The sequence below is a fragment of the Sinocyclocheilus grahami genome, unplaced genomic scaffold (genome assembly GCF_001515645.1).
Source record: "Sinocyclocheilus grahami isolate Dianchi unplaced genomic scaffold, SAMN03320097.WGS_v1.1 scaffold29.1, whole genome shotgun sequence".
Classification (NCBI taxonomy): domain Eukaryota; kingdom Metazoa; phylum Chordata; class Actinopteri; order Cypriniformes; family Cyprinidae; genus Sinocyclocheilus; species Sinocyclocheilus grahami.
In genome coordinates this window covers 2118031-2131303 of record NW_015505208.1, presented here as the reverse complement: position 1 = coordinate 2131303, position 13273 = coordinate 2118031, and the positions used below count along the sequence as shown (strand labels likewise).

Here is a 13273-nt window from a genome sequence, read left to right as displayed (position 1 = left end):
TGAGCGAATGACACTTAATGACAGTTGTCATAAACATGCATAAAACCTCCTTCATATTCATTACATGTGTCATGTCTTTATTATGAAGGTGTCATGTCAGTCTTATGCACACCCCTTCAAGTAAAGTGTTACCTAAATTATTTGTTTTGACAGGGTGGGCCAGGCAGATGCAGAAAGAAGACAGGATATCGTTCTAAGCGGAGCTCACATCAAAGAGGAGCACTGTGTCTTCCGCAGTGAGAGAAATGCCAACGGAGATGGTTAGAGCTCACTTACACCTTAAAGTCCATTTAAATATGTTCAGTTCATGTGTCAGCTGTTAAACGCTTTTAAATCAGACATGATCAGTTCAGTGCAAATTAACTAACTTTTCTGTCAAAGATTAGTTCTTTGTTCTTTACGCTTTTACTGAATGAACATCTTATATTAGGCTTTTCTGCTGGAGGTAGTGAATTGTCTTCTGTCTCTACAGTGATTGTCAAGTTGGAGCCATGTGAAGGGTCTGAAACATATGTGAATGGAAAACGTGTGACTTCGGCAGTCCAACTGCGCTCAGGTGACTCACTGACAGCTGCCTTCACATTTCAGTTCTGGTTTAATCTGGTTGATTATATTCATTAAAAAAACTAAACAAATGAAACGTAATTCACGATTCACTTTATATTTCAATGCGAAAGTAAGCTGTTTCCTGTGAATGTGCCTCATTAGCCTCTGTAGGTAAATAACAAAATGCATATTAAGCAATAGAACTGTTTGCACTACAGATTACTGATTACAGATAATGCATTAATGTGATAACAAATGCCAGTTTGCAACATTAAGCAGCATAATGGACTTGGTACAGCTAAAAGAACTGAAAGTGGCTGACACCAGAAACCTTGCACATTCAAGTTGCATAATACATGTGCAAAATGTATGTTTATAGTCTGTTATATTGTTCCAATGTGTACATACCTGTTCATTCCTCAGGTAACCGCATTATCATGGGAAAGAACCACGTGTTCCGGTTTAACCACCCTGAGCAGGCTCGTGCAGAGCGTGAGAAGACCCCGACAGCAGAGACCCCCGTAGAGCCAGTGGACTGGACCTTTGCCCAAAGAGAACTGCTGGAGAAACAGGGTATTGACATGAAGCAAGAGATGGAGAAAAGGTACGAAAGCCTTAATAATCATCAGATTTTATTAAACGACAGCTCCAGGTTCAGTATATCCTTTTTACTCATCCCTCAGGCACTTTGCAATGAAAATACAGTTTAACAAGTAATAGTAAACGTTCACACTAGTTTCTGGTTAACATGTATATGGAAACTGTGAATTTAAACATTTATTGTCTTTGTGAGTGCCTTACTGTAACATATAATTTCTCAATTATTTTCTGTGGTAATTGACATAATGCCTTATATGCTGTCAATAGAGCTTAACTTAACTATTCAAACTAGCAAAATTCTTTCAAGGCAAGTGTTAATTCCAGCTAATATATCGTATAGGGGTTGGATAGCCAACCAAAGCCAGGGCCACCCAGCAGCTACAGAAGACAAAATCTACATTTTGTGAAGTTTAAGCTCTTGGTATGGAATGTGAGCAAATATGAATTGGATTATTGTAAGAAGGATTTTTAGGATTATGTTGTGGAAAGGAAATGCAGTGAGCATAAGAAAGAGCAGCTTTTTGATGCAGTGGTCTTGCACTGTATTATATCAGGCTTACAGAAATGGAGATCCTGTACAAAAAAGAGAAGGAAGAAGCGGACCAGCTGCTTGAGCAACAGAGACTGGTAAGGCTGAATCTCTTTGATAATTCTGGTTTCTTCTGTTGTTTATCAGAGGACCTGTTCTTTCATTTCAATTAGACCTTAATTGTCCTTCCAAATTAGACTGAGGGGAGAGATGTGCCATTTGATGAACAAAGTAAAACGGGCCCGTAGTTTTCTACTTGCTCTGCTGAAGTCCAACCAGCACTAATTCTGCACTCTTAGCTCTGACAACTTGAGACTTTTGTGTGTCTGTATGTGTGTGTGAGAGTGAAACACTTCTCCCAGTGCATGGCTGAACCTCTTTGCATGATAACTGAATCCACTCTGTCTGGATTGAGATAGCAGCTGGCCCATTGCTGATATGGACTGATTTACATATTCAGTTTGATACACCAAGAATTAGCGAGAATTTCTTATTCAAATTTTCACTTTTCTCTCATAGAGTTGAGATGTAACTTTGCAAAACAGCATCAGCAGAAAAATACCAATTCGGCTTTTAATTAATGTGTTCTTTATGAACATTACATTGTTGTGTAAGGCATTAGTTTGCCATGTACCAGTTAAAGACTCCATGAAGTGAAAATGGGAGCTTTTTTTGTTGAGATTTGACAATTGTATGCTTTAACTTAAAATATTTATTAAATGTTTTAATGTGATTTAAAAAAAAAAATTTTTTTTAAAGCTGATTTGAATTGAACTAAATTAAATGTCACTCTTCAGGGTTATATGTTTTTATGTAATATTTTAGAAATGGACAAAAAAGATCCACCGTCAACTTAATTTTATATAAAGTAAAAAACTTTTCCATATATGAGCCAGTTGTTTAATTTTAAAACAACAAACAACATTTTGTCCATATGAAACTTCATTTTTATATTTTTCTCACAGTATAAATGGGTCTTTGCAAATATTTATATAAAAAAAATACTTTTACAGTAATCATCATATCTGGAGATCTTTTACATCCTGGAGCTGACATCAAACTTTTGCCCGTTACAATTTTTCATGGGGTTTTTTAATTAAATTGGAGGTCTTTTCTTTGGTTTATTCTGTATGCTGCTTTTGCATGGTTTGTTTTTGTAGCATGTTTAACAGATTAATTTACAGGGTACTTAGTACCTCATTTAGTATTTTTTGCTGAGCAGTGTTGTTAAGCTGGTCAAGCTTGAGTCAGCATTTGATTTACCCAAATAGATTTTTTTTATTTTTTTTTATTGCGTTGTTGCTTTTCTCAATGCAATTGCTGATATTTCCAATGCATTGTTGCCATAACCCAAGATTTCTGCTGTAGTTGATGAAGGCTAGTGACAATGTGGTTTCTCATTGACATCTGTAGCCTTGAGTTGTACACATCTGTGTCTGGCCAGGCACAGAGGGCATGCTATAACACAGCTATCCATGCTGGGGGTCTTAATCAATGATGACAAGCTCTCCAATGCTCCGATGGTCTCATTCATATAATCTCATACACAGAACGACACAGATATCGTACACGGCACTGATTACACAACCACGATTACATGGTCGCCAGCTGTCTCCTTTGTTATTTGATTGTGATTTTTGTATTGTCCTTGTTTTACTTGACCTGGAAAATGAGAAACTGCATTTTCTCTCAACTAACCTCTTAACTGTAGTGGATGAAATCGATGCTTTTAACCTTCTCAGAGCCTGTCCTTTTCTCTTTTTCTTCTCTGTACTGACCTGTAATAAACACGCAAGAGTCTAACCCACTGCTAGAGCTAGAAAAACTTTAAAACCAAATCTTCTCGATCAAGGACTTCAAATGAGGGAATGAAGCAAAACTCATCAGGCTTTGCTGCATGCCACTGAAGCATGTTTGGGGTGCGACTTTCAAGAGCTCTAATTGAAGAGGATGTCATGAATTTAAACTTGACAAAAAAGAAAGAAACCAGCGCAACAGATAAAGCAGCATATCAAGCAACATCTATCCCCTTTTTGTTGACATTTTTCTCATAATCATGAAAGTCATGCCTTGCATTTACTTTTTATAGTGATATGCAACTTGGGAATAACGGTGATTTGAATTTGTATCTACACGTTGTAAATCTAAAAAATAAAAGTAAGCATTGTCAAATGCATCTGCGAGTACATAATCCTCTCTAAAATTGTCATATCTGTAGTCGACTTGCAGTCTACAAACATTTGCTTTCAGCTTTTCCTGCAGTTAGTTAAAAATTGTCAAGTACGTTGACGTTTTTTCTCAGCTTAATTAATCAGTTTGTACATTTTTCTAAATATTGCAATGTTTTCATAAGTTTCACTTATGTAATTAGGAAATCCTGGGTATCTGATGTGTATAGTCATAATACAAATACAAATACTTCAGAAATGTACATGTATAAATTGAATGTTAGCTTTCATTGTTAAACAAACCAGTAGCAGTGCTTTCTTTAGAATCTCATATTGCAAAGCATCATCTCATTTAGCTGTTCCCATTTTGCATATCACAACACTGTCCATTCTTTACAGAAAACATTCCTTTTGATTTCGATATCCCATTTTAATTTTCCCATTTTGTTTTTCGCACTCTTTGGTTTGTTTCCTGTTTTGTTCTCTCAAGGATGGAGACTCTGATAGTGGCGACGACTCTGATAAGAGGTCGTGCGAGGAGAGCTGGAGACTCATCACTTCACTTCGGGAGAAACTTCCTCCCAGCAAGCTCCAAACCATAGTCAAAAAGTGTGGCTTACCCAGCAGTGGTAAAAGACGAGAGCCTGTGAAAATGTACCAGATCCCTCAGCATCGTCGCCTTACAAAGGACTCCAAATGGGTGACTATTTCTGATCTGAAGATCCAGGCAGTCAAAGAAATTTGCTATGAGGTGGCTCTGAATGATTTCCGTCACACCCGTCAAGAGATTGAGGCTCTGGCCATAGTAAAAATGAAAGAGCTTTGTGCCACCTACAAGAAGAAAGACCCGAATGAACGTGATTCTTGGAGAGCTGTGGCTCGAGATGTCTGGGACACTGTAGGGGTCGGGGACGAACGAATCGAAGATGTCATAACAAACGGGCGAGGTGTAACTGACATGGATGACCTAAAAGTGCACATTGACAAACTGGAAGACATCCTGCAAGAGGTTAAAAAGCAGAACAACATGAAGGATGAAGAGATTAGAGCTCTCCGTAATAAGATGTTGAAGATGGAGCAAGTGATTCCACTAATTTCCAATGAGTCTCAGGAGAAAAACGCTCGCAGTGCACCCATGAGAGCCCGCAGTTCCAGTGAGGGTAAAGCTCTTGAGGAGAAACCCAACGGCGAACAGTCAGACGAGCAGGTTCCTACAATGATGGATGATGATTCTTTGTTCCGACGTGGACATATACGTTGGATGCGACAAGAGCAGGTACGCCTCAAGAACCTTCAGCAACAGGAGATTTCCAAGCAGCTCCGGAGGCAAAACGGACCTCACCGCTTCATCCCACCTGAAGACCGCAAGCTGCGCTTCCCTTTCAGGAGTAACCCCAAGCATCGCAACTCCTGGACCCCTGGCACTCATATCATTATCACAGATGAACAGGTGATCGAGTTGAAAGTTCCCAAAGAAGCAGTCCAGGAAGAGGAAGATGGCAAAGTGGAGGCTGCAGAGCCCAGAGAACAAGTGGTGCCCATCATCCACACGTACCCTACTCTTCCTAGTCCCATGGGTCAACGTAGAAGCAAAGATTTAGAGCAAAGCCTGAGTCATAGACACAATCAAAGCCACAAACTCCATGAACGAGGCCGTAGTAACTCCTTCAACAGCAGCCAGCGTGCCTCGGACTCTACGGAGTCCCTCAATTCTGGGAACAGGAAGCCCCCTCACCCACAACAGGCCTATTACCAGCCACGGTACAACCAAAACCAGCATCATTATCCACAACAACAGCATCCACAGTTCTGTCATTACAATACAGATGCCAGCAACAACTACCAGCAGTACCCACCTAATCCGCAGCCGAGCCACCACAACAATTTTTACACTCCACCCCGTATGCGTAGGCAAATGTCTGCCCCCAATTTGAAGGGCAGTCGAGAAACCACAGTGTGACATTGGAAGCAGGGCATAGGGTCATGTACAGAACTAGTTGACACTACAAATCACACATCACAGACTCATCACAGCATTGGACAGCTTGCCTCCAACAAGTCCAACTGTTATGTGGCGCTTGTTTTAAACGATTGAATGTTCTTGTTGTCATTTGTAGATTCAAATTGCAATGGAAAATACCACATGAGCACCTTGAATCAATCATTTGATCCCCCATCCATGTTAGTTATGCATATGGGTTAAAAGTCTAGCAATAAGTCTGATGGTTAAAGGTGTCCAAGCCACAACAAGATCTCAGAACAGTGTTCTTGAGCTTTGATTAATTAATCAAGCATTGTTTTTGCAATAAAGTATTAGGAACTATGAGTTTTGAGAGAGACACTCTTTAGTTCTTGACTGTAGTATTAACTTTTTTTAAACTTTAGTATGCCATTATGGAATTGAGATGTACTTTACACTGATTTGCCTTCGTTTACTATTGTTTTGCTGCTGGTCTTGATGGTCTGAATTGAACACAACCACTACACTGCAACATTTCATACTGTCCAGTGAGAACCTTGAACCTTTACTTGAATTTTGAGTTTTTGAATGTACAATTCAGTCATATGTGTGCATTCAAGATGCATGGGTGATATGTTCAGTAAATGCTGGAAGGTTAATAGCCAACCTTTTATCCTCTTGAATGTTTCTAAACACATGTCAGAGATGCAAATTACATTTTTACCATTACATTTTATGCACATTTTTTATTTCATGAAGTTTTGGATCTTTGCATTGGTATTCCCCATTAAATAGTTTAAATATGAAAGTTGGCAGCAAAGGCCTTTCTCTAGCTGCCTTATGTAGGTGAGTAAAAGATTATGAAGGAGTGCTTTTAAAGTTTTTAAGTGCCTTATTGACTCACTGTGTCATTAAAATTGCATTTATCTTGTACTTGGCGCCTAAAAATAAGTAATAGCAATATATAAAGAAAACAGAATGATTTTGCGTCAATCTTTTAATCTGAAAGTTAAAGACACCACCTCTAAATTAGGTAAGAACAGTTTCTTTTTCATCAAAATAACTGCCTCTTTGTTTTTATAAAGTTTGGTTCTGCCTTATTTTGAGTACAAACCACTCTGCAGTCTGCACTAAACATCCATATCCAAAGAGGCAATGCTTTTTGTGAAACGCAGTAAAAGAACGGCTTCAGAGCGTGCTTTGCATTTATTGTTCCTCTAAACTGTCTGTTGCACTCTGATCCTCAATAGGGGGATAGCCTGTTCCCACGGGATGGAGTCAGTGTTCTAGAACACTCTGCTGTTTTCCTCAATCTTAACATGATTAGAATCGCATTTATTATCGGGTGTCCGCTGTGTGGCAAGCGAGCCCACAGAAAGCACCAGAGACTTCTCATGGAAAGGACCTCTAACAGGGCTGTTTCCATGGTTTTCAAGACTCATTTTGAAAGTTGTAGCTTGTTTTTAGGGAAGGAAAAACCCTTAAAAGCCAAATCAAATTTGCTGGACATGTACAGTGGGTACGGAAAGTATTCAGACCCCCTTAAATTTTTCACTCTTTGTTATATTGCAGCCACTACTTTCCATACCCACTGTATATGCTGCATTGTGTTTTGTTTTATTTTCTCATTTAGTCACATGTGAATTCACAGCCTTTATATGTAATGCCACTAAGCACTAGATTAAATTTACCACTGTTTCGGTAATTATGTTCACGTAGGGTTAATGTAGTTGTACATCCTTACACTTAAGTCACTGTGATTTCCCTGCTTAAGCCTTGATGTAATTATGCACTGTTGTGCCTCAGCACCCAAGTGTGACCCATTCCCAGCTGCGTATTAACGAAGCACAAGTTTTGAAATCCTCTTCATGTCATCTCCTCTGGCCAGAGCCAAGCGTTAGCCAACTAGGCCAAAAGTCCAGGCTTTAGCATTACTTCATATGCATGAAGAACTTGAATGCTTTTGTTGCCAGAAATACTGCCTTATTTCTAATGAAACTCCTGGGTTTTGTTATAGTAATGCATACTTGCATAAAACAGAATTACTTTCCCTTCAAAAGGTAAAATCAAGAAACTAGATAAATAAAAACTAGATAAATACACATTTCACTTTTAAACTAGAGTCCTCCTCTTTTTTTATTTTTATTTTTTGACAAGTGTAAATCCAGACAATGCAACATTGGCTCAACCAGTGATATCAGTTTGGTGGTGGGGCTGTCTGTATTTCTGTCCAATGACAGATAGAGTGCTAAAAACCAGTCATTATCATTTTTGAAAATCTGTTTTATGCAGTAAAAATTGCACATTTCACCTTTCAGTGCTGCACAGAAATTAAAGTTTAAGTCGCTCCTTGATTATCTTTATTTTAAACTGCTATCTAGACATGCCATTTCCCTGCTCCAATAAAGAAAGTTATGCTAACGTTAATACATGGTGCTGCCAGCTACTCTAAACTACCACAAGAGGAGCTAAGGAAATATATAAAGACAATGTAATTTTACCCTTTTTAAAGGTATATAACTTGTCTGTTCAGTGTTTATCTATATGCAATGGTGATATCAAGTGCCTCCAAAAGGCCCTGTATTATAATGTGTTATTTAGGGGTGCGTTTTTTGTGCAACATATGATCTTTAATTCTCAAAAATGTGTTGATGGTTTACTAATATTGCTATTACATTGAACTGTGCTGAATATATCAATTTCAAACAATGACTGAAATAAAGTAGACAAGTTTGAAATGTATTGACTGTTGACACTCTCAGCCAAATGTCTTTATCTATACAAACACATACTTAATAGCAATTACATTTAAAGGGGTCATATGATGCGATTTCAAGTTTTCCTTTCTCTTTGGAGTGTTACAAGCTCTTGGTGCATAAAGAAGATCTGTGAAGTTGCAAAGACTAAAGTCTCAAATCCAAAGAGATATTCTTTATAAAAAGTTAAGAGTCAGCCACGCCTACCTAAAACGGCTCGTTCTAACACGCCCCCACATATCTACATCACTATGTGGTAATATTAGCATAATGCCGCCCAAATGTGCACGCAAAGAAAGAAGGCGTGGTTTCAGGAACGGCAGTCTTGTTGATGCAGCCATGTCAGGGAGACACTGTGTGTTTTAGTGCGAAAGCAAAAGCACTTTATTTGGCCTTCCGGAAGTAGATGCAATTAGGAATCATTGGTTAAGATTTATTTACAACAGAACAGCACAACCCAAATGTTCGAATTTGTGCAATGCATTTTATGGACGACACTGGAAGAGTACAAGGCTGGCTGTGCACAAAGGCTATTAAAAAAAAAAGGAAAAAAAAGGGTCAATTCCGACTTTGCTATGACAATCTGGCGCTTCTGAATCAGCGACTGTAAGTATGTATTGTTATTAGTTTAGTCCGAGCAGATTGCGCTTGTCAAAGGAGGGGGCGTTGTTGAAAATGACGTGTTTGAGAGAGGCGGGCCATAGAGGACCTACAATAATGTACAGTATTTGAAAAATGTGTTTTTTGACCATTAAAGCATGTCAACATATTCTGTTACACCAAATACGCAAAATAATGATCTTTAAAATAACATCATATGACCCCTTTAAAGAATTAAAAAATATTTATTAGTAGTTTTATCATGATCATTTTATCATATTACAGCTCTTAATATGAGGTATGACCGCAGTCAGCTATTAGTCAGTGTTGTGAAATAAGTCTGAAGTTAAGTACATTGCCTTCATTTTTTTCACGTTTTGTTATGTTGCAGCCTTATGTTAAACTGCTTTAAATTACTTTTTCCCCCCCACATCAATCTACACTCCGCATACCATAATGACAAAGCAAATAACAGGTTTTTTTAACATCTTAGCAAATTTATTAAAAAGAAAAAAAACTTAAAGGGATAGTTCACCCAAAAATGAAAATCTAATCCTGCATCCAAGATGTAGGTGACTTTGTTTCTTCAGTAGAACACATATGATGATTTTTAACTCCAGCCGTTGCAGTCAATCAGTCGTATAATGCATGGCAATTGTAACAAAATCTATGAGAGTAAAAAAAAAACATGCACAGACAAATCCAAATTAAACCCTGCGGCTCGTGAAGACAGAGCGCGTGCACACCTCACGCACCGGAAGCCGTGCGCGCGCCCAAAGGCAGTTGGACATAGTGGTGTATTAGAGGTACAAAATGATATAAATACTGCACAAACTGATCATTTCGTGTCTTAGGACATCAATGTGTCGTCACGAGCCACAGGGTTTAATTTGGATTTGTCTGTGCATGTGTTTTTTACTCTCATAGATTTTGTTACCATTGCCATGCATTATACGACTGATAGACTGCAACGGTTAAAGTTAAAAATCATCATATGTGTTCTACTGAAGAAACAAAGTCACCTACATCTTATAAACACAAAATTTTCATTTTTGGATGAACTATCCCTTTAAATGATTCCATTGCATAAGTATTCATTCATCTGGGTCAGTTGAAATATAGCTCAGGAGCATTCATTTTGCTTGTAATTGTTACCACACTTTGAGTAAAGCTAACCTGTGGCAAATTCAATTGAATGGGTATGATTTGGAAATGCTCACATGACTTAAAAGGTCTAACAGCTGAAAATGCATATTAGAGCAAAGACCAAAAAAAAAAAAAAACTGCCTGTAGAGCTCAGAGATAAGATTGCATACTTTCTCAAGGCACTGTATAAAATGAGTTTGACTTAAAATCCAGAGCGATTATATTATCCATCTAGTGCAAGTAGATTTATAGCTGTATAGATTTATAGACAGAATATTCTCATTTATTATAAAACAATGTGGGACTAGTAAAATCTGTTTAAATGTCAGGAAAATGTTACATATAACCACATTTTAGTGAAACGGCATGCTAAATACCTCTCTTATACAATGCACAGTCTGTTCTACCTAAAACATTATTACTATTTAAATGTATTATAAATGTCAGTTGCATTTCGGTAGTGAAATGTCTAGACATTTTGGCGCCATAGAAGTTTTTTCATCAGCTTCAGTAGGTGCGGCAGTGAAGAACATACCTTGATTTGTTTAATTTTCAAAATTGCTGGAGGGATTCAGGATGGGTTTCATGTCTTGGATGTTATCAGAAATGTGTTCTCCCCATGGCAGAACATCAAAATTAAAAGTGCTTTAAATTTTCTATATTACAATCGCATGTATTAAACGTCAGCATGCAACACATCCTGCACCTTTTGTGCTATGCAATCGTATAGATGGATTTGCAACATATCAAGGGAGAAGAGACTTGGAGGTGAGCTTTTTCTATTTGAGCCACCTCACAATGCCCTAGCAACCCTAGAAGCTGCATAGCAACATTGTCTCCATTGTGTATTTCTGTGTGCAAAATTAGTGCTGTTTAGTTTAACTTCAGTCAAAGTCATTAAAAAGTAATTTAAGAAGTATAATTATCATTCCATTGTCATGAACTAGCACACAATTGATAAAGCTACAGTGTAACCATCCTCTTGAAGCTTCATCTCTCTAAGGCTCAGTGAGTGTTTGTCATGCTGATTCGATCATGTCGTGTCTCTCTTCATCAAACCTTCTCAAGGTATATGAGAGTAAACTGCAAGAGCTGCAGAAACAGGTGGAGACTCGCTCACTGACTGCAGAGACCCCAGATGAAGAGGAAGATGAAGAGGAAGAGGATGAAGGTAATGTATTTTAAATGCTAAAATCAAAATAAGTCAGAATCAGGTGTTGAGCTACTCTAGGTTTTGTTTTTTTTTTGCAAAAGAGTTTTATGTGCATTGTACTGGGACATTGCATAAGTAGGACATGCTCCTAAATTAACTTTGTTTGAATCACATTCCTGTCCTAACTCTCCATAACCTCCACCCAACAATCAGAGGAACATGGATAATAGGCTGATAAACCCCTGTCCCTTTCACTATAGTCTGACTGATTGAATGTTGTTCTAGGAACAATAAGGATGTCCTGCTTGGCAAAATCACAACAACTAGCTTACAGTATATCACTGCCTTGCCATGTTTGAATGTTGTGTCTGTATTGTTACAGTGCCCTGGACCCAGCATGAGTATGAGTTGGCCCAGTGGGCTTTCAGGAAGTGGAGATATCACCAGTTCACCTCCCTCAGAGACCAGCTGTGGGGCAATGCTGTGTACCTCAAAGAAGCCAATGCCATCAGTGTGGAGCTCAAGAAAAAGGTGCAGACAACATTTGTCAGTCATCAAAACATTGAACTGTTTTGAACTTCACCCAGTGTGAAACCCTGAAAAAAAGGAAAGTCTAGTGTATGGTCAGATTTTTTTTTTTTTACTTCCACAACATTATGTAAAACAGTGTATGCCTGAGTTTTCATTGTGATGCCAGTTTACCAGTAAGTTCTGCTGTATTAACACATTCTCAAACAGATCCCTATTGCTTTACTCATTACCCATGTGTCAGCTTTCAAAGGTTGTCTCATTAATGTCAAAAAAACGCACATAAACGGTTTCATCAGTTCTTTTTCTGTAACTTGCTTCACTTTTACTTATTTATGCCTCTTTTTTTTTTTTTTTTTTTTTTTTTTTTCAGTTCATGTGTATAACCTCATGAAAATCCCTGCTGTTCAGCCTCGAGATAAATTCTTATGATTTATAATGCACTCTTACATTGTATTTATAGCTTCAGTGGGGCCAGAGGCGATTTTTAATTCGTTTTTCATCAGTGTGTGGAAATCTTATGCTGTATTCAGCTTTGTTACATTACTTCAGTATCCAAAAATGTCTGAACCTACAATCTTTCAGTCATCAACTCACATCATTTATCCTTGTTTATGCCCTTATGTCTCATTTACATGATCTATTTGTAGGTCCAGTTCCAGTTTGTCTTACTCACGGACACCCTATACTCTCCGCTGCCCCCGGAGCTGCTGCCCCCAGAACCAGAGAAAGAGCGTGACACCAGGGCTTTCCCTCGAACAGTGGTGGCTGTGGAGGTTCAGGACTTGAAGAACGGAGCCACTCACTATTGGTCCCTGGAGAAACTTAAGTAAGCCTCAGGATGCCAACCAGTCTGTGATATACAGAGTTTTGCTCTTATTTCTTGTGCAGTTATTATTTGGAACCATTCCATTTAGAAATCCCAAAGCTCTTTTAAAAGGGTCATATGATGCGATTTCAATTTTTCCTTTCTCTTTGGAGTGTTACAAGCTCTTGGTGCATAAAGAAGATCTGTAAAGTTGCAAAGACTAAAGTCTCAAATCCAAAGAGATATTCTTTATAAAAGTTAAGAGTCAACCACACCTACCTAAAGCGGCTCGTTCTAACACGGCCCCACATGTCTACATCACAATGTGGGAAGATTTGTGGTAAGAACAGACGCTGTGTGTTTCGTTATGAAAGCAAAACTACTTTGTTGTGGAGACGCTGTGTGTTTCGTTATGAAAGCAAAACTACTTTGTTTGGCCTTCCAAAAGAGGACACGACTAGAAATCAGTGGTTAAGTTG

The 13273-nt window shown here is 38.2% G+C and overlaps 1 protein-coding gene across 1 annotated transcript in view; it reads left to right on the top strand.

Moving 5' to 3' along the window:
• Positions 1-13273, top strand: part of kif1b (kinesin family member 1B) — an 82920-nt gene that overhangs the window by 46754 nt on the left and 22893 nt on the right. The window contains exons 17-23 of the mRNA XM_016257018.1: positions 154-260; positions 473-556; positions 970-1150; positions 1701-1773; positions 11374-11476; positions 11841-11989; positions 12637-12815. Coding sequence (XP_016112504.1) covers positions 154-260; positions 473-556; positions 970-1150; positions 1701-1773; positions 11374-11476; positions 11841-11989; positions 12637-12815 — 876 coding nt within the window. The remainder of the gene's footprint in view (positions 1-153; positions 261-472; positions 557-969; positions 1151-1700; positions 1774-11373; positions 11477-11840; positions 11990-12636; positions 12816-13273) is intronic.